This window comes from Myotis yumanensis, unplaced genomic scaffold, assembly GCF_028538775.1.
Source record: "Myotis yumanensis isolate MYYU_CA2020_CCGP unplaced genomic scaffold, mMyoYum1.0.hap1 SCAF_5, whole genome shotgun sequence".
NCBI lineage: Eukaryota > Metazoa > Chordata > Mammalia > Chiroptera > Vespertilionidae > Myotis > Myotis yumanensis.
The window spans coordinates 83,461,147-83,484,863 of record NW_027223756.1 but is presented as its reverse complement, the minus strand read 5'-3'; the positions used below and the strand labels follow the sequence as shown (position 1 = coordinate 83,484,863).

Sequence of the window (23,717 nt, the reverse complement as noted above, 5' to 3'; positions counted from 1 at the left end):
GAATCCTGATCACCATTTTTCACTGAACCACTCTGCATTAAGACAGCAGGCCCAATAGCCCTGAACTCTAAACCCAGCTCTGCTGCCTGCCAGCCACGCCACCTGGTCAATCAAGCCTTTCCACCTGTTTTCCACCAATACAACAGGAATGGTGTCCTTGACCTCACAGGACTGTCTTAAGGACCAACAGTAATACACAGCAAGAGTCACACCTGTCGGGCCAACTGGCCCACACAGTCCAGAAAGTGTACTCTATCTGGCCCGGGCAATCAGGACACTTCATAATCAAAACAAACATGATGAAAGGCTTTTCCATTTCTTTTAAAACTATGGCAGATCTGGCATCCCTGTCTGAGGCCAAGTTCCCGCAGTGCTCCCTCCTTCTGCCTGCTTCATTAATTTATCCCAGGGGTCCACAAGCTTTTACTGTCAAAGGCCAGCAAATAAGTACTTTAGGTTTTGCATGACACAATGGTCTTGGTTGAATATTCTTTGGATTGTTTTTAAAAAATCCAAACCTTCAAAAATGTATAAACCTCCCTTAGCTTTGACTATATAATAGGTTAGCCCTAGCTGGTTTGGCTCAGTGGGTAGAGTGTCAGCCTGGACTGAAGGGTCCCGGGTTCGATTCCGGTCAAGGGCACATGCCTGGGTTGCCTGCTCGATCCCCAGTAGGGGCCAGGCAGGAAGCAGCCGATCAATGATTCTCTCTTACCATTGATGTTTCTTTTTTTTTTTTTTTTAATATATTTTAATTGGCTTTTTACAGAGAGGAAAGAAGAGGGATAGAGAGTTAGAAACATCGGGAGAAACATCCATCAGCTGCCTCCTGCACACCCCCTACTGGGGATCGAGCCTGCAACCAAGGTACATGCCCTCCACCGGAATCGAACCAGGGACCTTTCAGTACACAGTCTGACGCTCTATCCGCTGAGCCAAACCGGTCAGGGCACATCATTGATGTTTCTATCTCTTTCTCTCCCTCTCCCTTCCACTCTGAAATCAATAAAAAAATAAAAATAAATTTTTAAAAAGGCTGCAGACCCAACCTGGCCCATAGGCAACAGTTTGCTCACAGGCCCTAATTTATACCATTATCCTTTCCCCAGCTACTCCCAAGGTCAAGCAATTGAGTATGTCAACACAAGTTTATGCAGTGTTGGTACACAGTAAATGCTCAATGAAGAACAGCAGCCAATAAGAACATCAGGCACCAGTGAAATATGAATGCCCTGCCAGTATTACTTTCTTGATTTTCACCCCAACATGTCACTGAATATTCTAAAGGCTAGGCACATATGATAAACTCTTCTGTGCCCTCACCCCCTCCCACAGATGTCGGGGGGGGGGGGGGGGTTACCAGGAGTATGACTGAAGGAAATCACAAGGGTTTCAGATTCTGTGGCAGCAGGCCATTCTTCACCTGTTTGCACAGAGGGTTTTTCTCTGGGGTTTCCATATCCTGGCATGCCCCCACAAACTGAAATTTAGCCCTGTATGAGCCAGTCTTGCTATATATTTCTTCCTAGCCAAAGGGTTGGGGACAATCCAGAGAGCCAACCAAAGTAACTTGTGCTGACCAAGAAAACAAGTGACACAGTCATCTCCAGAAAGTCTGCCATGGGACTGAGGAACTAAGAGTCTGTTTTGCTCTCTGCCCTGGCCACCCCACGATGGGCTTCCTCAAAGAGCTGCATCCTTCCGGGGGAGGGGAGGGGGAAGCTTGCTCCAAGTACTCCAGATGCTGTGCCAAAGCTTCCTCAAGCCCAGGAAAGCTGTACCTCTGCCCAGGGAAAATGGCCTGGTTTTTGGTAGCTGCCATTTAGTCAATGCTATGGATACAGGGCGACTTCAAGTGGCAAGAAGGGGTAGGGAAAAGCTACTTCAGTTGGCAAGAAGGAAGGGTGACTGGGACAAGGCCTTTTGCAGCTGTCATCGTTCCCACACAGAGGGTACTGGTCGATGTTGCTCCATGGTTAGAGTGTCATCCCATGCACTGAAGGGTCACAGGCTCAATTCCATAAGAGCACATACCTAGGTTGCAGGTTTGATCCCAATCAGGGTATGTGGGTGACACAACTAATCCATGTTTCTCTCTCACATAGATGTTTTTCTCTCTCTGTCTCTCTTTCTCTCCCTTCCTCTCTCTCTAGAATCAATGAAAAAACATATCCTCGGGTGAGGATTTAAAAAAAAAGGAAAACAGGGCTGGCCCTAGCTGGGTAGCTCAGTTGGTTAGTGCTGTCCCAATACACCAAGATTGTGGGTTCAATCCCCAGTCAGGGCAAATACAAGAGTCAACCAATGAATGCATGGGTGGGTGGAACAAGTTGATGTTTCTCTCTCTTTCTCCCCTCCTCTCTCTCTCTAAAATCAATTTTTTAAATATATTTTATTGACGTTTTACAGAGAGGAAGGGAGAGCCATAGAGAGTTAGAAACATCGATAAGCGAGAAACATCGACCAGCCACCTCCTGCACACCCCCCACTGGGGATGTGCCCGCAGCCAAGGTCCATGCCCTTGACCGGAATCGAACCTGGGACCCTTCAGTCTGCAGGCCAAGGCTCTATCCACTGAACCAAACCGGTTAGGGCTCTAAAATCAAATTTGAAAAGAAAGCAATAGGGCTGTATGTCCTGCTACCCTTACCCAGCTCCCAGACCTGCCACCTCAGGCAGGGGTTGCAGCCCAGAGGTCCCTCTTCCATCTGCAGGAAATGCAAGATAGCTGGGCAGCCTGCAGTATAAGGGGATCCCTCCCAGAAAAGCCAGTCCTTTACTACTCTACACCAATAACATCACAGTCACTAATATCTATAGAAATAGTGACTATTTAATGCCAGACACCCTGCTCCACACCCCCACGGTCCACTTCACACACATTCCTGGGGTTCCAAGTAGCAGCATTGCGGATGAGGAAACCGAGGCTGTGTGCAGGTAGTATGCTATAGGTAAGGAAATAGGTTCAGGGAGGTGAAATGGCTAGTGTAAGACCATACCAGTCAGACTCCACATTCAGAACCCTTGCCTGCATCTAAAGATGCCCCTGGCCCAAGTCCCACATGGAGGAACTGGGAAATTCGTGCAGGTATCCAGGCCAACCCTGTCCCAACCCAAACACAAATTCAAATCCTAGGGGTGATCTAGAAACAGAAGCAGCTCGAAAGACTCCACCTCATGAGGGACAAGGGAGCAAAACTGGGCTCCTGATGCTTTCTCACTTGGCCAAAGAAGCATTTAGATCCCAGAAGGATCCAGGTGGGAAAATGCTGAGGCCAGAGAGGAAATTCATCCCAAGAGAAGGCCTAAAGCTTCCAGCAGCCTGGTTAACCCCCACGTCCCAACCCCACATGCCTGCACATTTCCTCAGTGGCTAGCTAGACCATCTCTGACTTTTTCCAGGGGACTGTCAGCCAGCACTCCATACCCAGCAGGCCTGCTCTCAGATCCAGGAGCAGTGTGCAGCCCACACCCCAGCCCTGGGACTTTGCACTCCCTTTACAGCAGTCCTTCCCTGTGCACCCACTCTCCAGGCCTGCTCAGGAACCAATGCTGCCTCACTCAGACTAAGGAACCCAACCTACTTGGAGGCCATCGCCAGCCAGTTATTGGAGGAGTTATAGGTAGCACCTCCAAGAAGTGTCCTAAGGAAACATGCTGTGCCACACAGTCCTATCATCACCCCCATTCTACCAATGAGGAAACTGAGGCACAGGCATACAGCTACGGTAGAGCATCAGTCTAGCCCACATAGTGGACAAAAACAGAAAAACCATGTCTAAGCCCTAACCCCCAGAACCTATGAAGATGACTTCACGGTTGGTAAAAAGGATCTGTGCAGACGTAATTAAGGATCTTGAGATAAGATCATCCTGGATTTAGGGTGGGCCCTAAATCCAAAGACAAGTGAAGGGAAGAGACAGGGAAGAAGGGCTGTGAAGACGGAGGCACAGATCAGAGTTGTGCTGCTGTACGCCAAGCAATACCTGGAGCCATGGAAGCTAGAAGAGGCAAGAAAGGAGCGTCCGGAGGGAATGTGGCTCTGCCAACACTTTGATTTCAGACTTTGGGCCAGGAACTGTATGAGAATACATTCCTGCTGTTTTAAGTCACCACGTTTGTTACGGCAGCCCTGGGAGACTAACCCAAGCAGGTTCAGCGGACTCCAGAACCCCCGCTCTCACCCCACACTACGTTAGGTGAACATAAAGGGGGCTGGGAGGCGGGGGAATCTTTCAGAATCGTGAGACTATATCATCCCAGACTAAGGATCTGTTAGAAAAACATGAACTTTCTCCTCTTTGCCAATAATACTCCAGTTATGAATTACCTCAAAAAGAGAAGTGCTATCTGCATAGCTCATACAATGCAAGATTATCAGCAAAAACACAAAAGTAAAAACACTCCTGAACAAAGATGCTAAGAGGGGAAACTGGGTCTGGAGCATATGGGAACTTTCTGTACTATCTTCCTAATAATCCTATCAACCCCAAATTGTTTTAAAATCAAAAGAAGTTTATTTACAAAAGAAAATCAACTCTCCTGGAACTCCCTTGGGGGTCAGCCTTGGGACCCTAGTTTGAAAAACTCTGCCCTACTTTACTCTGTTCCCCATGAATACTTGCAGAATGATTGCCCGTATTTATGATCTGGGGGATCCTACTCAGCTTAAGATGGACCTTAAGTGTCTGTCCTGAGCTCTGATGTCCACCTGGGACACCTTTCTCCCTTCTCATCTGGTCCAGGATCTAGCTCTGCCCCAGCAAAGTGGGGTGGACACTTGGGAAATAGGCACAGCTCCCGGGGTTTGGGTTTTCTAAGTCGAGGCACAGGGAGAAACCTGTGCGAACCAACTATCTTCACACCTGATACCCAAAGTGGCCAAAAATCCACCCGCGCTACAGCCAGTAAGAGACTCCTGAGTGGCTCCCCCCAGAGCATCTGTGTAAGAAACCCTGAGACAAAGCTGAACAAAACATAATAGCAAAATCTGAAGGAGGAATCAAGAATGGGAGAGAACAGATAAGAAAGAGTAACAAAAGAAAAAGGCTGAACTACAAAGACGAGGGGTCCTTGGCAAACACATTTGTGATCCCCGCCCCCCCCCCTAAAATGTCAGTTTTGAAACTAGCTTCTGAAAAAGCACCCAGCTTCTCACATCCCCGAAAGGAGACCCGAGGACCAGGGCACAGGAGGAAACTGTTACCCGTTCAGCGGCGGCAGGACGGGCCTCTCCATTCACGGCATCGCCCAGCGCACCCAGGTGCTCGCACCACCCTCTCCTCCGGCCCTGGTCGCCGAGTTTCCCACTCGGGGGTCCCGACACCACGCCCTCCAGATGGGTGCACCCGGCCCCGGAGCCGCCCCAGACCGGGCACCACTTTCCCACTGTGCTCAGCAGCCCGGGGGGCCCCTGCGACGGCCAGAAGCTGCCCACACACCTCGCCCCCGACCCGGGCGGCCACACCCGGCCGCGAGCCTCCCCACCTCGGGCCCCCTTCGCTCCCACCCAGCCCCCACGCCCCTGGCGTCATCCGAACCCACCTTCCACTCTCGGCCCCCCACTTCCTGCCCACCCACCCCCTCCCAACCTCAGGGGCCTCGCTCCCCCATTTCCCGCTTCCCTCCGTACACCGGGCACCTCACCTCTGACCGCCACGCACGCCTTCTCTCCTGCCTCTGCTCCCTGATCCAGTTCCTCCACACCCCTCCGCCGGGCCCCAAGCCCCGCGCTCCCTCCGCCCGGCCGCACGCACCCCACACCAGGCCCCCAGGGCTCGGGGCCCCTACCCTCGGGCCGCCAAGCCCCTCACCCACCCCCGCCGCCGCGTCCCTCCCGCCCCGGGCCCCCGCCCGACCCGCCTCGTGCACCGTCGCCACGCGCCGCCCGGCCGTCTGCCCGGACCCGGGACCCCGCACTCACGGCTGAAGAGGGCGATGCCCGCCGACTCCGGGCCGGCGCGCACCTCGAGGCGCAGCGCCTGATGCTCCGCGTGCCGCTGGATCTCGCCGTTCGCGTCGCCAATGGTGAGGAGGCGGGTGCCGGAGAACACCGACACAGTCGCGCAGGGCCCCACGACGCCGGCGCCCGCCGTCACCATAATGCCCGCGCCCGGCCCCGCCGTCGCCGCCGCCGCTGCCATCTTAGATCCGGCTCCAGGCCCCACTGCCGCCGCCGCGCCCGGGCCCAGGCCGCCGCCGCTACCGCCGCCGCCGCCGCCGCCGCCGCGCAGGCCGAGGCCGAGGCCGAGCCGGGCAGCGCCGCCTGCGGGCCACGCGCCGCCTCGCTGCCACCGCCGACGGCCCGGCCCCGTGGCGCAGCGCCCCCTGCCGGCCGCCCTGGGCGCGGGGAGGGAGCACGCGGGGGACCACACTCGCCGCAGGAAGGGGTCGGCCCCGCCCCGCCCCACTCAGCCTCGCGCGAACGGTCGCCGCTTTGTGAGGTGGTCGGTGGCCCCGGCGTGGCGGCGGCGGGAGCGTGCGTCAGGGGGCGGTGCTCGGCCTCGGACACGCCCCCAGCTGGGCCAGTGCGAGTGCGGAGGCCAGAGGAGGGCGGGCAGGAGCGCGTCAGGGGCGGTGCTCGGCCGTGCGCACTCGCCCGGGTCCGCCCAGCGCCAAGGGCCGCGCTTTCTGAGGCGGTGCCCAGTCCCGGAAGCGGTGGGGGCGTGTCTGACGCCACGGCTTGGACACGCCCCTTAGGCTGGCCCCGCCCCCCTGCCTGGCTGTGTGAGGCGGCGTGAGGAGGGGCAGAGTTCAGCTGCGATGGGCCCGCCTCCATGCTGGCTCTGCTCCCTCCACTGGTCTCCCTTTTTTTTTTTTTTTTTTTTTTGAGAGGGAGAGAGAGGAACATCAATGAGAGAGAGGAAAAAAGAGTTTCTGTGGTGAGTGGTTCACGTAGAGCAGCCTATTGCTCTTCGTGCGGAATCAACATCAAGAGATTTCGGAAGCATCATTTTCTGGCACTTGGGCAGCTGGTAGTCATTGGTCCTGGCGCCATAGTTCCCAAATACACAAAAAACGGTTTTCTATACACCCCATTTTGCACTTTGTTTTTCTCATTCCTACCTGTTCCATGCATAGATGTCGTTCTCATTGGTTTTTTTAATATATATATATTTTTTATTGATTTCAGAGAGGAAGGGAGAGGGAGAGAAAGATAGAAACATCAATGATGAGAGAGAATCATTGATCAGCTGCCTCCTGCACGCCCCTACTGGGGATCGAGCCCGCAACCCTGGTACGTGCCCTTTACCGGAATCAAACCCAGGACCCTTCAGTCCGCAGACCGATGCTTTACCCACTGATCCAAACCGGCGAGGGCTGGGCCTCACTTTTTGAGGCGTGTGGCACTTGGGGCACACCCGGGCTGAGTCCCCATTCCCTCAGTCCATTAGTCCCGAAAAGCAGTTTTAGGTGGGAGTCACCTCTACAAGCATGTCAAACTGGCGGCTCGCAGGCCGCATGCAGCCCACAAGGAACATTTTTGTGGCCCAGCTCATATAATGGTATGTAAGAAACGTTTTGCCCTAGCCGGCTTGGCTCAGTGGATGGAGCATCGGCCTGCAGACTGAAGGGTCCCATGTTCGATTCCGGCCAAGGGCACATGCCTGGGTTGCCCACTCGGTCCCCAGTGGGGGGCGTGCAGGAGGCAGCCAATCAGTGATTCTCTCTCATTGATGTTTCTATCTCTCTCTCCTCCCTTCTTCTCTGAAATCAGTAAAGAAATGTATTTTTTTTTTAAAAGAAACGCTTGCCCTAACCGGTTTGGCTCAGTGGATAGAGTGTCAGCCTGCGGACTCAAGGGTCCCAGGTTCGATTCCAGTCAAGGGCATGTACCTTGGTTGCGGGCACATCCCCAGAAGGGAGTGTGCAGGAGGCAGCTGATCGATGTTTCTCTCGCATCGATGTTTCTGGCTCTCTATCCCTCTCCCTTCCTCTCTGTAGAGAATCAATAAAATATATTTAAAAAATAAAAATAAAAAATAAAATAAAAAGAAACGTTTTAATAAAAATTTCGTAAATTAATTTTTCCAATATCCTGTTATACATAATTATTAATAACAAACTACAACATTCGCTAATGCTGACTACTATAATCGTGTTGCATTCATTTCCCTTATACACCGTACGCACAGGCGCACCATTTCTCTCCACTAATACTAGCAGCGAATATTTTAGCAGCTGATTGCCACGTCATTAGTCTTGGACTGACTTGTTTGGTGTGTGCAACAGGAAATATTTCACTTTCGGAGAACAAGAAAAATAGGTTTATTTGTGTTATGCTTATTAATTTGTGCAGTTATTCAGTGTCTGGTAAGTTAAGGTTCAAGAAAAAATATTAATTTTTATTAAAATGTTTTATTATTTTATGTTAACGATGACTCTTTCATTCAGCCCTTTGTATTCAGCATGTCTCTATCAAAATATACCTACGTTTCTATGAAAGTTGAAGCTTTTGTTTTTTTGCGGCCCACATACACTTACACCATGTTTATTTGGCCTTTGAGATTGACATGCTTGCTCACACCCAACCTAAACCCCTCTCTCCAAACATTCAAGCTTTCCTTCTCTCTTCCCCATCATCTCCATTCCAGTCCCACAGCGCCCCCTCCACGCTCAGACCTTCACTGCCTCCTCCCCCACAAAAAATTCTTGGCCCTCTCTCTCGGGACCCCTCCGTTAGCCCCTACTTTGCCTTCCCTCAATGATTGCTGCCTGGTGAGTCCAGCTGAACATAGCAAAGGGCCTTTTCACACACACACACACACACACACACACACACACACACACCTTCCTTTTAAGTCTCCCCCCTTCCACTGTTCCAGGGCTGCTTTTGGGGGGACCCAAAGAATTTTGTGGTCACTTATCATCTTCCCCAGCTCCCACCCTTCCCTGGACCTTCTCATTTACGATTCACTCTCCTCAATATTCCTCTGCCCCGTCCCCGCATCATTCCACCTCCTCTACCCACCAACACCAGGACTTCAGCAGAGATTCTCTGAGGCATTGACCCCTCCCCGAACCGTCCTGGGCCTCCCTATAAACACCCTTGTCTGCATGTAGCTGAGGGGTACTCCCCCCACACACCAGGCATCCAGTGATCAGTCCCCAGAAGCCCCAGGCTTGAAGGATTACACTCCATAGAGGTCTTGGGGACAGCTCAACATGTGCTATATTAATAACTTAGGCATACCAGCAAGGCAGACACTCACAACATGCCCCCAGGTGCCCTATGCCCCAAAAGCCGAGTTGGGTTGTGGCAAGGGAAGAGGAAACAGGAGGGGTGTGCAGAAAGCTCTGACCTCTTATGGCCCAGCTGGGGACCAGACGGGATCATAACAACTTCCCTGATGGTCTGAGAGGCTGAGACTCCAGAGAGAGACTTCCTGCTTTCGGTCCAGCTCCCAGCCAGCGCCTGCTCCCCCTCTTCTGCTCCTGCTCCTCTGTGAGGAAGGTCCCAAGGCCAGGCACCCCTTTTGTCTCTGTTCAATTCCCTGAGATAGCAGCAGCTAGAGCCCCCCAAAGTAGCTGGAGGGGCCTCGGGCCCCACCGGCCCCACCAGATCAAGTGAGAGCACTGAATGGAGGGCGGAGTGCATGGACAGAGAGACGGGGGCCCCAATTCTCAGCCTCACGGGCAGGCCCGGAAGGTGCTGAATTCAGGGGGTTCAGGTGAGGATGATGTGGAGGTGGGCCTCTTCCGGGGCCCAGCGTTTTCATAGGTTGCTGCAGAGTCTGAGCAAGCATCCAGGGCGGCTTCGTCTGCTTCTGAAGTCATTTTCTTTGTCCGTGGAAGAGAAATAGAACTGGGTGATTTGGCGTTTCAGGGTTTCCCCATGTTCTGAGTCTGAGACTCCGCAGTCCACCAGGTCTCATCTCACCCACACACCCACATACTCCACAGCGTCAGGGCCCTGATCTGCCTTCTGTCCTCCTGCCTTCCTCTCTGCTGAACAGGGAACCAAGCATCCTGGGTCCAGATCCCAGCCCCAGTACTTCCTAGTGGTGTGACCTCAGTCGGATGACTTAATTCCTCTGTGCTCAGTCTCCCCTTTTGCACCACAGGGAGAGCACTAATACCCCCTCCTAGGGTTGCTACGAAGAAGCATAAAGGAATTAAAGCACCTGGCACATCACGTTGTAAGTACGAAGTCTTAAGTGAACAAAGCCTTTACTATTATCTCCTCTCTTTCCATCCTGGGCTTCCTCAAACGTCTACCCTCTCCTCTGCCTTGCAGGCTTCTGCTCCAAACGCCAGCCAAGAAGAGATGAACCTGCTAAACCTGAAGTCTGGCAGGTGAGCGCAGCCAGGTCCTCCCTAAGCTGGGTGACCCCAGTAAGGCACATAACCAGCTTCAGTCTCTTTGTTTGTAAAAAAAAAAAAAAAAAAAAAGTCACTCGCACTTTATAGTTACAAAGTAAATATCAAGATCCTCAAGATCCTTGCCCTGACCGGTTTGGCTCAATGGATAGAGCGTCAGCCTGCAGACTGAAAGGTCCCAGGTTCGATTCCGGTCAAGGTCATGTGCCTTGGTTGCGGGCACATCCCCAGTGGGAGGTGTGCAGGAGGCAGCTGATCCATGTTTCTCTCTCATCGATGTTTCTAACTCTCTATCCCTCTCCCTTTCTCTCGTAAAAAATCAATAAAATATATTTTTTAAAAAAAAAGATCCTCAAGATCCTCAGTGTAGTAATACTGTGCACACTAAGAGATCTGTCAGCTGCTTCATTTTCATTTCAGCCAAGAGCACAGCTTTCTAATGTTCCAAAAAGAAACTAGAATTGAAAGCAGGGACGCAGATACTTGCACACCCATGTTCATGTGTTCATGGCGGCGTTATTCACAATAGCCAAAAGGTGGAAGCAACTCAAGTGTCACCAGTGGGTGATTGGGTAAACAAAATGCAGTATACACACACAATGGAATATTATTCAACCTTAGAAAGGAAGGAAATTCTGACATGTTACAACATGAGTGAACCTTGAAAACATAATGCTGAGTGAAATAAGCCAGACGCAAAAGGATGAACTTTGTATAGATGCACTTCTATAGAAAATGTCCAAAAAAGGCAAATCTACATGCCCTGGCCGGTGTACCTCAGTTGTTTGAATGTTTTCCATGCACCAAAAGGTTGATGGTTCAAATCCTGATCAGGCAGGGCACATGCCTGGACAGGCTCGAGCCCCAGGAGGGGGCATGAAGGAGGAAGCCGACTGCTGTTTCTCTCTCACATTGATATTTTTTCCCTCTCCCTTCCTCTCTAAAACAAACAAACAAACAAACAAACAAACAAACAAACAAAGGCAAATCTACAGAAACAGAAAGTAGAATGGCAGTTGCCAAGGGCTGGGTGGTTGTCAATACCGAGGAGTTACTGTACAGTGGGAACAGAGCTTCAGTTTTGCAAGACAAGTCTATAAATGAAAGATGGTGATGTTTGCACAACAATGTACGTGTACTTAATGCCACGGAACCGCACTGCTTAAAAATGGTTACCATGGGATCCCAGCTGGGGAGCTCAGCTGGTTAGAGTATCAACCTGATACACCAAGGTTGTGAGTTTACCCCAGTCAGGGCACATAAAAAAATTAAGCAACGAATGCCATAAATAAGTGGAACAACAAATCAATGTTTCTTTCTCTTTAAAATCAATAAAATTTTAAAAAATGGTTAAATGGTACATTTTATTATATATATTTTACTATAATTTGAAAAAAAAAGAAACTAGAAAAGATCACTAGAATTTACCATTAAGGAAAAGAAGCACCATACATAACAATGTAGGTGTCATGCTATCATTTCTGTTTAAAAGAGTGAGGATAATCCTGCCAGTATGGGTTGGTTGGCGTCATCCCATACAAAAAAAAGTTTGCCTGTTCAACTCTGGTCAGAGCACAAGCCTGGGTTGCAGGAGGCGGCCATTCATGTTTTGCTGTCTCTCTCTCCCTTTCCCTCCTCTCTCTCTAAAAAAAAATCAATAAAAAATCTTTACAATAAAATAAAAGGGTAAGGATATAGATTTGCTATTTTAACCTTTGCTTGCATTTTGCAAGAAGCGCCTAACAGTGGTTACTTCTATGTCTGTAGTTGAGAAGGGTTAAGTGATAGAAAAAAAACACTACTATATGTATAATTTTGACATATGGGTGTGTTTTATATTCAAAAAATTTTAATAAAAAAAATATAGCAATAAATAAGTATATAGTCACCAGGGCTGAGATACTGAGAAATAAGTTGTTTCTCTGTTTTCCATAGTTTCATTTTAAATGTCTTTTTTGTTGTTGTTATTAATCCTCACCCAAGGATATTTTTTTTTGCATTGATTATTAGAGAGAGTAGAAGGGAGGGGGAAAGACAGGAGAGAGAAACATCGATGTGAGAGAGACACATTGATTGGTTGCCTTCCTCACACACCCTGACCAGGGCAGGGTTGAGGATCTAGCCTGCAACCAAGGTATGAGGTAGGTGCCCTTGACCAGAATCGAACCCAGGACCCTTCAGTCCCAGGGCCGATGCTCTATCCACTGAGCCAAACCCCTAGGGCTAAATGTCTTTTTTTTTAATTTTATTTTATTTTTTATTTTTATATTTTATTGATTTTTTTACAGAGAGGAAGGGAGAGGGATAGAGAGTTAGAAACATCAATGAGAGAGAAACATCGATTCAGCTGCCTCCTGCACACCTCCTACTGGGGATGTGCCCGCAACCAAGGTACATGCCCTTGACCAGAATCCAACCTGGGACCCTTTAGTCCACACGCAGGCCGACGCTCTATCCACTGAGCCAAACCGGTGAGGGCCTAAATGTCTTTTTAAAAGGAAAAATCATCAGGCTTGTGCCTTGAGCCTGTGGCTTCTCACAGAAAGTTTTAGAATTTGCCCTGCCTGCTGGCATTTCTTAACAACTCAGGATTTGTTTCCAGAGCTAAGACCTCAGAGGGCTGAACAGCCTGGCGCCAAGCCCCTTCCTTGCCACTATCTGTGTACCAGGGACTGGGGACTGGTTTAAACTTCCCTGCTCCTCTCTCTGGAATTCCAGACTCATGTCTCCGTCTGCTCTTGGGCATGACCGAATGAGGTGGTCTGTCCCTTTTCCCTCCCCAAGACACCCCCACGCCTCCTCCAGCCCTCATCTAACACAAAATCAGTGTCATACCCTGGCCAAGTGGCTCAGTTGGTTGGAGCGTAGTCCCAAGCACCAAAAGGTTGCGGGTTCAATTCCCGGTCGGGGCAGATATGAAAGGCAACTTTCTCATATCAATATTTTTCTCTCTCTTCCTTCCTCTCTCTCTAAAATCAATAAACATATCCTTGGACCTGAGGATAAAAAAAAAAAAAAAAAAAAAAAAGCAGTGCCATGTTTCCCATCTGCTGAGTCTACCTGACCTGCATCCGTTTGCTTCCACCTCCGTTGCCCACACGCTGGACCAAACCACGTTGAGGGCCAGTCCGTTCACACCCTCCAAGTCTGTCGTCCCCACAGCCTATGAGCACCTGGATCTGGTTACGACCCTTCTCTGTTCTGAAACCTTCATGGCTCCCATCCCACTTGGGGTAAAAGTCAAAGTTCTCCACGTGGCCCCTGAGCTCCTCACTCCCCTCTCCCCAGTTATAAGTGCTGTGCCCGGAAGGTGTCCTGAGCCTGGATCAATCGTCCGCAGCTACGTCCTGCTTGTTGCTCATCTCTGAGATGCCTTGGATTCCCTACGTAAGTGAGAAGCGAGTTTCCTGGTCACTGCCCCCATGTGGCATCGTCTATCTCTCCCCATAGAATTAAGAAACTCTGAGGGAGCCCAGCTGGTGTGACTCAGTGGTTGAACGTTGACCTATAAACCAAGAGGTCACGGTTGGATTTGTGGTCAGGGCACATGCCTGGGTTGTGGGCTCCATCCCCAGTAGGGGGCGTGCAGGATGCAGCTGATCAATGGTTCTCTCTCATCAATGTTTCTAACTTTCTATCCCTCTCCCTTTCTCTCTGAAAAAAAATCAATAAAATATATATTTTTTAAAAGTGTCTACTTGCCCTAACCGGTTTGGCTCAGTGGATAGAGCGTCAGCCTGCAGACTCAAGGGTCCCAGTTCGATTCCGGTCAAGGGCATGTACCTTGGTTGCAGGCACATCCCCAGTAGGGAGTGTGCAGGAGGCAGCTGATCGATGTTTCTCTCTCATCGATGTTTCTAACTTTCTATCCCTCTCCCTTCCTCTCTGTAAAAAATCAATAAAAAATATATATATTTTTAAAAGTGTCTATTTGTCCAAATGGGACATCTGAGGCCACCTCGAGTGGGGCCACCTCCACCTCAGACCTGTACTCCTCTCTGTGTGAAGAGGAGCAGCTGAACATTCTCTTTATCTATGGTGTCCATGCCTCAGCCTTCTCTAACTTAGTAAAAAAAAAAAAAAAAAGTAATAAAGTATAAACACCAAGGCCACCCCAAGATGCAGTTGTGCAGAGGGGTTCAAATCCCAGCTCGAACATGTATGACCTGGGGAGCCACACTCCTTGATGAGGAGAGGTGTGTGTAGTGAGACCCTCCCCACTGAAAGGGAAAATGTACAACAGGAACATTTAAGCTGAAGTCCCAGAAACTGAACACAAAGTAGGCTGTTCTTTATACCAGGAGGGGGCTACAGTGTGCATCAGATTGTCACAAGGCTCCATGATCCCCCCAAAGCCACCAGGTCCCCCTGAGTCCCCTCTGTCACCATTCTAAGGGGTCGTCCCAACTGAATGCAGAGACAGTGCTGACCCCAAGACCAAGCACCCGCAGAGGCCTGCCCATTGCCACACAATGGCCCGGATGAGGCCACCCCCAACCCCCGGGATGTTTCAGAGCCAACTCTCAGCTCACAAACAAATCCCTGCTCAGTGATTCTGGGCTTTTCCCAGCGCCCCACCCCCCTCCCACCCCCCCAAGCTCAGAAACAACCCAGCCTGGCGGTGGCCCCTGCCTTCCTGGCATTAGGACAGTAAGCCAAGAAAGGAAACAACTTACCGTTGAGATAGCAAACAAGGAATTATCAAAGGACATGTCTGAAAAAGAAAGAGAGAGGGAAACCAAAACTGGGGCCAGTTTCAATTCCTTGTTCACCCACTTCCCCCAAGCCCAGCACCCAATGAAGACCCTGAGGAGAGGGTCTGCACCGTCTCCCTTCCAGCCCATTCACAGGGTGAGCCCTTCACAGTCGCAAATTGTATCACGTCCCTCTTCTGCTCCCAGCCCTCCTCAGCAGCCTCCGCTACCCTCTGGAAAATGGGTTCCTCATCTCAACTCCCGCTTTCGGGAGCACCTCTCAGCTCCTCCACTGCCCCAGGTTCTCCCGGAAGCGCCTTCTTCAGGTCTCTGCTTAAATATCACTTCTTTGGGGGACGGCCCTCCTAGCCCCACAGATCTGGGCCAACATCAGATGTTCCCCCCCTGGAATGTGAGCTTGTGGTCAGAGACCACCTCTGCCTTGGTCATCGAGGGAGCCCCATAGACCTCAATACATAGTAGGTGCTCAACAAATGCGCGAGACAGTGAAAAAAGTACTGGGGGCCCCTTTCCGAGCATCACGCACACAGACTGGCTACCCCTCGCCCCCTGGTGGAAGCCGGCAGAACGACACGTTTGGACCACAAATGGAGCTCCATTGGAGGATGGTGACAGATACCATGAAAGAACCAGGATGCTCCAGGGGACAAGACAGACGCAGTGTGTCCCCCGTGGAGCTGGCCGTCCAGCGGTGGAGGCGAATATTACATACCCAAGAGGCAAGATTACTTGAATGTGTTTCTACTAAGGGGCAAGAAGAATGACAGGGTGTCTGTTGGGATCATGTAAGTAGAAAGCACAGACTCTGTCTAGAAAATCAAGGAAGGCTTCCTGGAGGAGGTGACCTTCGGACTGCGACCAGAGGGAAGAAGAGTGCTCTAGGCAGAGGGCAGTGTGCATGAAGGGCCCAAGCATAGGGCAAGGAGAGAAGGTGAGAGGTGAAACATGGGGTGGAGGGGAGTTGGAAAGGGGAGAGAGTGTATCCTTGCCCCCAAGGGAAGTGATCAGCCCCCAAAGAGGTTCAGTAGTGAGTAGTGAGGCCCATAGTGTTTTGAGGCAGTGAACCCTGCCTGGGAGAGGGGGTAGGGACAGGATCAAGGAGGAAGCACAAACCTGTGGTGGTGCAGTTACCCTGGGCCCAGCAGGATTCCCGCTCTCTGCAAAGGGATTGGGAAGACAGTGATGCCATCTCCGGCAAGAGGCTTTTTCCAGGCCCCAAACTTGACCTCAGTTCCCCACCCATCCTGAGTCCTCTCATATGGAAATGCTCTTGTAAGAGCCCACAAGCCAGATGAAGTCAGGATTCCAGCCCAGGGCTTCTGCTAGCTCTCTGCCACCAGGCATCAGGGTGTCCACCCCTCTCAGAGGGGAGAAACCAAGGCCCGGACCAGTTGGAACATCCTGATGCCCAGGGACCAGGGCACCAAGTTGGGCACCGCACAACCCCAGGGGGATGCCACTCGCCTCCTCCCACTGTGGATTTCTAGAGTGATTAGAACAGTTTTGGCAGCTGGCAGTAAAAGCATGTGGGGAAGGCTCAGCCACCAGTTCCCTGTGCCTCAATCTCCTGGTCTGTAAAACGGGGCTATTAACAGTGCCTGCTTCCGGGCCGCTATGAGGCTAACAGGAGCTCCGCTTCAGCGTCTCCTAGCACAGTGCCCCGCACACCTGTTCCTATGAGGCGGCCCTCCCATCATTGGGTGCTGTTCTCGGTGGAGCTCCCACAGCCAGGGGAGTGCCCTTCTGTTCCCAGAACCTGGCCGGCTCTTAGAGTCCCTAACACCCATCAGGAGCTCATGCCCTGGGACTGAATATTTCTTTCTCCCAAACCCACCCTCTGAGGGTCTCCAGGGATGGTCTCACCTTTTCTTCTGCATTTCTTTTACTTTAACTGGGGAACAAAAAATAAACAAGCATTTGTTAGATTTTGGTCCTGGGTGCATCCTGGTTGCAAGTTTCTGAAAGCTAAAAGGCCAAAGCCCCCCTCAGACACTGCCTTCTCTACTAGCAAATTTGCCACTCAACAGAACTACTGCAAACACTTATTTTCCCCAAGTACTACAGGAATAATGCGTGATGGTAAAAACGTCAAACAAGGTACAAGCATGTTAAATTGTTTTTTTGTTTTGTTTTAGAAAAGAGAGTGAGCGAGCGAGAGAGGCTGCCTCCCGCACGCACCCAACCAGGGATCAAACCCACAACCTAGGCAGGTGCTCTGACCAGGAATGGAACTTACCCTCCTGGTGCCCGGGACAACGCTCCAATCAACTGAGCCACCCCAGGGCATACATTCAACTTTTGACTAAATAATCCTTGGTGATCATATATGATGGCCCACACAAAATATGGCCCTTGGATAGTAAACTCATTTTCCTGATAAAATGGGTGGCTACATTCTCAATTTCTTCATTATATGGACATTAAATGAGAAGAGGGAAAAACTTCAACTGGACATCTTTGTCTCAAGACATCTGAAAAACAGCAGATATTAAAGGTCTGTCTGGCCCTAGCCAGTTTGGCTCAGTGGATAGAGCATCAGCCTGGGGACTGAAGGGTCCCGGGTTCGATTCTGGTCAAGGGAACATGCCTGGGTTGCAGTTGCAGGCTCGATCCCTACTAGGAGGCATGCAGGAGTCAGCCGATCAATGATTCTCTCTCATCATTGATGTTTCTCTCTCTCTCTCTCTCTCTCAAAGTAATATATATATATATATATATTTTAAATATATATTTTATTAATTTTTTACAGAGAAGAAGGGAGAGGGATAGAAAGCTAGAAACATCGATGAGAGAGATCGACCAGCTGCCTCCTGCACGCCCCCCCAGTGGGGATGTGCCCGCAACCAAGGTACATGCCCTTGACCGGAATTGAACCTGGGACCCTTGAGTCCACAGGCCGACGCTCTACCCACTGAGCCAAACCGGTTTGGCAATAAAAATATATTTTTTAAAAAAGTCTGTCTGGCCCTAGCCGGTTTGGCTCAGTGGATAGAGCGTTGGCCTGTGGACTGAAGAGTCCCAGGTTTGATTCTGGTCAAGGGCATGTACCTTGGTTGCAGGCTCCTCCCTGGCCCAGGCCCTGGTAGGGCCCGTGCAGGAGGCAACCAATTGATGGATTCTCTCACATCAATATTTCACTCTGTTTTTGCCCTCTCTTTCACTCTTTCTAAAAATCAATGGAAAAATATTCTCAGGTGAGGATTAAAATAAAATAAAATAAATAATAAATACCTTATAATTTTAAAAAAGGTCTGGCCCTGGCCTGGTGGCTCAGTTGGTTGGAGCATTGTCCAATACACCAAAAGGTTGTGGGTTCAACTCCCTGTTGGGCACATACCTAAGTTTTGGGTTTGATCCCCGGTTAAGGCACATATGGGAGGTGACCCATTGACCCACTGATGTTTCTCCCTCTTTCTCTCGTCCTTCCTCTCTACCTAAAATCAATAAAAACATATCCTTTGGCCTGGCCGGTGTAGCTCAACAGTTGAACTTCGACCCAGGAACCAAGAAGTTACTGGTTCGATTCCTGGTCAGGGCACATGCCTGGGTTGCGGGTTCAATCCCATCGGGGGTGTACAGGAGGCAGCCAATCAATGATATTCTCTCTCATGGATGTTTCTATGTCTCTATCCCTCTCCAGTGCTCTCTCTAAAAAAAAAAAAAAAATCAATAAAAACATATTTTTAAAAAACATATCCTGGGGCAAGGATTTTTTTAAAAAATTAATTTCAGTAGATGCCAGGGGTTGGATGGAGGGGGATGGGAAATTAATGTTTAATAGGGACAAAGTGTCAGTTTGAGAAGATGAAAGAATCCTGGAGCTCAGGGCAGCTGGCTCTAGAGCAGTGATGGCGAACCTATGACACGCGTGTCAGAGGTGACAGGCGAACTCATTTTTTTGGTTGATTTTTCTTTGTTAAATGGCATTTAAATATATAAAATAAATATCAAAAATATAAATCTTTGTTTTACTATGGTTTCAAATATCAAAAAATTTCTATATGTGACACGGCACCAGAGTTAAGTTAGGGTTTTTCAAAATGCTGACACGCCGAGCTCAAAAGGTTCGCCATCACTGCTCTAGAGCCTCATCCTGTGCACCAAAAGGTTGTAGGTTCAATTCCCAGTCAGGGCACATACCCGGGTTGCATGCGCATTTGATCCCTGGTCAGGGTGCATGCGGGAGGCGACAGATCGACCCATCGATGTTTCTCTTTCACATGGATGTTTCTCTCTCTCTCTCTCTCTCTCCCTTTCTCTCTCTAAATCAGTGAACACATCCTCTGGTGAGGCTTTCTTGCCTGCTGTTACCTTTCCTGATCACCACAGCAGCAGTCACCAGCCCAGCAAGGAGGAGGGCTCCAGCCAGGCTCAAGGAGAGTGCCAGGATCCAAGTGGGTACTAGAGGAAAACGGGAAAAGAGAGAGTGGGCAGGTCATGGATTGTGGAGGCACAGGGAGGAGGTAGGACAACTTTCATCTTGTCAGCTTTCCCCCCTTGCACCCCAACTATGTGGCTTGAGTGTAACTGGACCCTAGGGACCCAGCAAACCTTATATCTAGCCAATTAGCACATTCCCTCCCCCTGGTCATTGTGATTGGTTCAGAGATGGGCATGTGACCCAAGCTGAGCCAATGAGAATTAATTCTGAGACTTTGGATAGGCCTCTGCTGGGAAGAGAGGTTTACTCCTCTACCCAATATTACAAAACTGGTAGGATATACATCTGGAGCTGCTGGGTAGAATTTTGCTACCATGTGGGGGAGGGCTTGCCTGAGAATAAGACACAGAAGAAAGCTGAACTGAGAGGTGGGAAATGATTCCTGATACCTTTGGGCACCTGGATCCAGCCATGCCTGAAGTCAGCACTGTGATCTGACTTCAGTTCAGCAAATCAACAAATCCCTTTTTGTTGTCGAAGCCAGTTTGAGTCAAGTTTTCAGTTACTTGCAACCTGAAGAGTCCTGCTGATTTCAGCATGCGTACCAGGGGATCAGAGGACAAACCCCCCCCCCGCCCCCCCCCCCCCGCCCCCCGAGAGCCATGTGTGGACCATGAGGCCTACACAGAGGTCAGCCACAGAAGCTGAAGCCCCAGCTCCAGAGTTTTGTCGGCCCCTCCCTGGAGAGAGAGGGGATCTCTCAGGGGAGCCTGGAGCAGATGCCCTGACCCAGTGGAGGTCAGGAGCTAAGCCAGGAGGGTGAAGGAGAAATGCACACTTGGTGTTCTCACAGTGTTAGCCTTGTTCATTCATTCATCTGGGGTGGGGGGTAAGGGTTGTCGCCTCCCCACTCTGAGACCACAGGACCAAGGTCAGAGAAGGGGGCCTCTGATAGTAGAGCTTGAGGCCGGGAAGGACATAGAGACTGTTTTGTCATCACAATGTGTGAGCCTCTGCTAGCAACCAAGTTCTATTTGCAGCTGGAAAAGTTCTGATTGATGCTGACACAGAGGCTCCACCTGGAGGCTCCTCCCTCTCTCCGCTCCTTGATCCAGAGCCCACACCCACCCTGTCTTGAAAAGATCAGCAGCTTCCCGAACTCTGTCCCACTCACTCAGAAAGCCAGAGTCCTTCCTGCAGCCACAAGGCCCTACAAGAGCCTTTTTGCTACCTCCCTGCCCTCGTCTCTCCCACTTTCCTCCTTGGTCATTAGACTTCAATCACGGTGCCTCCATGTTGCTCAAACACACCAAGTACACTCCAGCCTCAGGACCTTTGCACATCCTGCTCTTTCTACCTGGAACCTTCTTGCCAGAGACATTCATGTGGCTGGCTCCTTATCATTCAGGTCTGTTCTCAAACACTGCCTCCTCAGAGTATTCCCTGACCACTCTCCTCTGTACTTAAAATGACACCCTTTAGCTCTAGCTGGTTTGGCTCAGTGGATAGAGTGTGGGCCTGTGGACTGAAGGGTCCTGGATTTGTGGTCAAGGGCACATGCCCCGGTTGTGGGCTCAATCACCAGTAGGGGGCGTGCCAGGAAGCAGCTAATTCTCTCTCATCGTTGATGTTTCTATCTCTCTGTCTCCCTTCCTCTCTGAAATCAATAAAAATATATTTTAAAAAAAAAATGACACCCTTCACCAGGCTTTATTTCATCCTTGATTTTACTTGCCCCCACTGGCAGATGGAACAATTCTCAGACTACTCTTTCACGGTGCGCGGCAGGGGCTCTAAAATGTCCCATGGCCAGGAGGGGAGGGGCAGCAGAGCACGCACAGTTAATGCCTGGGCTTTGGAGACCAGTGGAATCCCAGCTCTGCTGCCTGCTCGCTGTGTGACTTGGTTTCCTTATCTGCAAAATGGGGAGAATCACTACACCCACCGCACGGGATGACTGTGAGGCTTAAACAAGGAAAAGTGAGTGAATCCTGGCAAGTTGGAAGCCTGGCTCGTCCTATGACAACTTCCACGCAGAGGGAACAGCACTTGGAAAGGCCTGGTAGTGAGAACACGGAGCCAGGCAGCGAGGGCTGGTGGAAGGGCCTTACCTGGGAAGGACACGTGCACAGGTTCGCTGAGGTCTGACAGCTGCGGCTGCCTGTGCTCGCCTAACACGCCGTACTGGCAGTGAAACGTTCCCCCGGCAGCCTCCCAGCCGCCACTCAGGTTGAAGGTGACCCTGAGCTGGTCCGCGGGGGCCTGCAGGAGCTGGACCACCTTCTCCCCTTGGTACAGTGTGAAGTTGGCCCCTGGGAAGCCCTGGGGGGCCGTGCATTCAATGTAGATGGGGTCCTCCTGACTGCTGGGGTGTGGTGGCACCAGCAGGATGGATGGCGCTGGTATCGCCATGGAGCCTACAATGCAGAAAAGGGAGGTGGGGTGAGTGGGTGGTTAGAGCAGGGGCCAACCTGGCTGTGTGGCTTTCGGCAAGTGGCTCACACGCTCTGGACCTCGTTCCTCCCTCCCCCAGCTGATTACAGATGTATTCTTCACTTGTCACATCCTAGTACACAGCTGACAATTGGGAGGGGGAAATACATCAAAGGCATATATACAATTAATAGAAGTTCTGATTATACATGTAGCATGGAAGATACATCTTTAATTACTGTTACACATTCTAGAAGGCATTCAAATCAAACAGATAGAGTCAAACAGGTTGATATATGTCTGTGGGCCTTGATTTTTATGTACAACTGGAGGCTCGTCATCCCCACCCTACTGCGATGTTGGGGAATCGAGTGCCCTGTACATGGTCAGGGGTCACTGCGTTTGAGTCATTTTTTTAATGATAGCAGTAGTTATTACACAGCAATGCAATCACATTCTCATTACTTCAATCACCAGTACTGACTAGGCACCAGGCCCTGCTTTAGGTACTGGGGACAGAGCAGTGAATGAGACAGACAGACAGACATGCCTGCCTCCGGGAGCTCATGTTCTCAAGGAGATAAGAAATGCTGTGCAGCACATTAGAGCAGTGGTTCTCAACCTTCCTAATGCCGCAACCCTTTAATGCAGTTCCTCATGTTGTGGTGATCCCCAATTTCATTGTTACAAATGGAACATAATTAAAGCATAGTGATTAATCACAAAAACAATATGTAACTATATATGTGTTTTCCAATGGTCTTAGGCGACCCCTGTGAAAGGGTCGTTTGACCCCCAAAAGGGTCACGACCCACAGGTTGAGAACCGCTGCATTAGAGTAATGAGAAGCTGCAGTAGCTGGGTTGACCACGGAGGGCTTCCCTGAAGAAGCGACACAGGAAGAGCTGAGAGAAAGCATTCCAGGCAGAGGGGACAGTATGGGCAAAGGCTGGGAGGCTGGAGGGGTGTGGGGTATTCGAGGAGGGCATGAGAAACAGGGAGAGCCGGAGGAGGGGAGGTTCTAGCTTGCTTCCCAGGCTGTGGTGAGGAATATAGATTTTTGGGGTTCAGTGTCTCCCCAGCCGCCTCCAGGCTCCTGGGCACAGTGTGGATCTGGCTCAGGTGAGGTCTACACAAGCCTTCCGTTTTCCGCCCGCAGATCTGCTGCTCTGGCCCTGGAGGTGGGAGCCTCAGAGGCCAACAGGGCTGAGTCATGGGGCGTGGGCACCGCTCTCCTCAGCGGGGTGGCATTTCTGATAACCATGATGTGGAGATAACGAGGAGCCCCATAAAAGAAAGCCACGCTCCTAGGACATTTCCAAGGCTCTGGGACAAATCTGTCAGGGCTCAGCCTACTCCAGCACCTGGGGAGGGCAGCCCCAGGTACAGGTTCCTGCCCCCAGAGCACAGGTAAGGTGGGCAGGCATGGGGAGTGGCTGCGGGGGGGGTGGCAGGGGGAGGAGTGCAGGGGTGTCAGGCTCACCAGCTGCAAAGAGCAGGACAGTCCAGGGCATTGCTTCTCCAGCGACTGGCCAGGCAATCTGGCTGAGGCCAGTGTGACCCACGGTTCACCACAACTCCTTCTGTGGGGCCAGAGCAGGGAAAGGAGAAGCTGGGCTGTTTCTGGCCGAGTGTTTCCTCACTGGCAGGAAGTTGCATATATATCTGAGTTACTGAAAGCCTCCTTCTCCTCTCCCCACCCCTTCCATTGGTGCACATCAGACCCTAGCTGGCACCTCTCGGAGCCTTGGTGGCCATAGTTCTGAAGATGTGAGGGACAAACAAATGAGAGGACTCCTGGGAATGAGGAAGGGTAAGGACTGTGGGCTGTTTGGGAAATCCACGCCCAAGACATATACCACAGCCCA

The 23,717-nt window shown here is 50.8% G+C and overlaps 2 protein-coding genes and 1 non-coding gene across 4 annotated transcripts in view; 1 reads left to right on the top strand and 2 right to left on the bottom strand.

Annotated features, from left to right (window-relative positions):
- The window catches only part of CARM1 (coactivator associated arginine methyltransferase 1), a 48,164-nt gene extending 41,993 nt beyond the window's left edge, over window positions 1–6,171 (bottom strand). For both annotated transcript variants that reach the window (XM_070416052.1, XM_070416053.1), the window contains exon 1: window positions 5,924–6,171. In XM_070416052.1, coding sequence (XP_070272153.1) covers window positions 5,924–6,143 — 220 coding nt within the window. In that variant the 5' untranslated portion in view covers window positions 6,144–6,171. The remainder of the gene's footprint in view (window positions 1–5,923) is intronic.
- Window positions 6,172–6,865: 694 nt separating this feature from the next.
- Window positions 6,866–6,998, top strand: LOC139011931 (U11 spliceosomal RNA). The gene has a single exon (XR_011471741.1). It is a non-coding gene; the product is annotated as a U11 spliceosomal RNA (small nuclear RNA).
- A 1,303-nt stretch (window positions 6,999–8,301) lies between these two features.
- Window positions 8,302–23,434, bottom strand: CUNH19orf38 (chromosome unknown C19orf38 homolog). Its single transcript, XM_070413939.1, has 7 exons — window positions 23,333–23,434; window positions 21,528–21,833; window positions 19,347–19,436; window positions 16,899–16,926; window positions 16,149–16,192; window positions 14,997–15,034; window positions 8,302–9,780 (listed from the first exon to the last, which is right to left on the bottom strand). The coding sequence occupies exons 1-7, from the start codon at window positions 23,361–23,363 to the stop codon at window positions 9,631–9,633; spliced, it is 687 nt and encodes a 228-aa protein (XP_070270040.1). The 5' UTR covers window positions 23,364–23,434; the 3' UTR covers window positions 8,302–9,630.
- Between the last annotated feature and the right edge of the window lie 283 nt (window positions 23,435–23,717).

Coding starts and splice junctions, on each gene's coding strand:
- CUNH19orf38 (XM_070413939.1), bottom strand. CDS start 23,363: ATGCCCTGGACTGTCCTGCTCTTTGCAGCTG. Junction 19,437..21,527: donor TGTGCACGTGTCCTTCCCAG/GTAAGGCCCTTC, acceptor GTTTTCCTCTAG/TACCCACTTGGATCCTGGCA. Junction 9,781..14,996: donor CCTTGTTTGCTATCTCAACG/GTAAGTTGTTTC, acceptor CCACGGACAAAG/AAAATGACTTCAGAAGCAGA.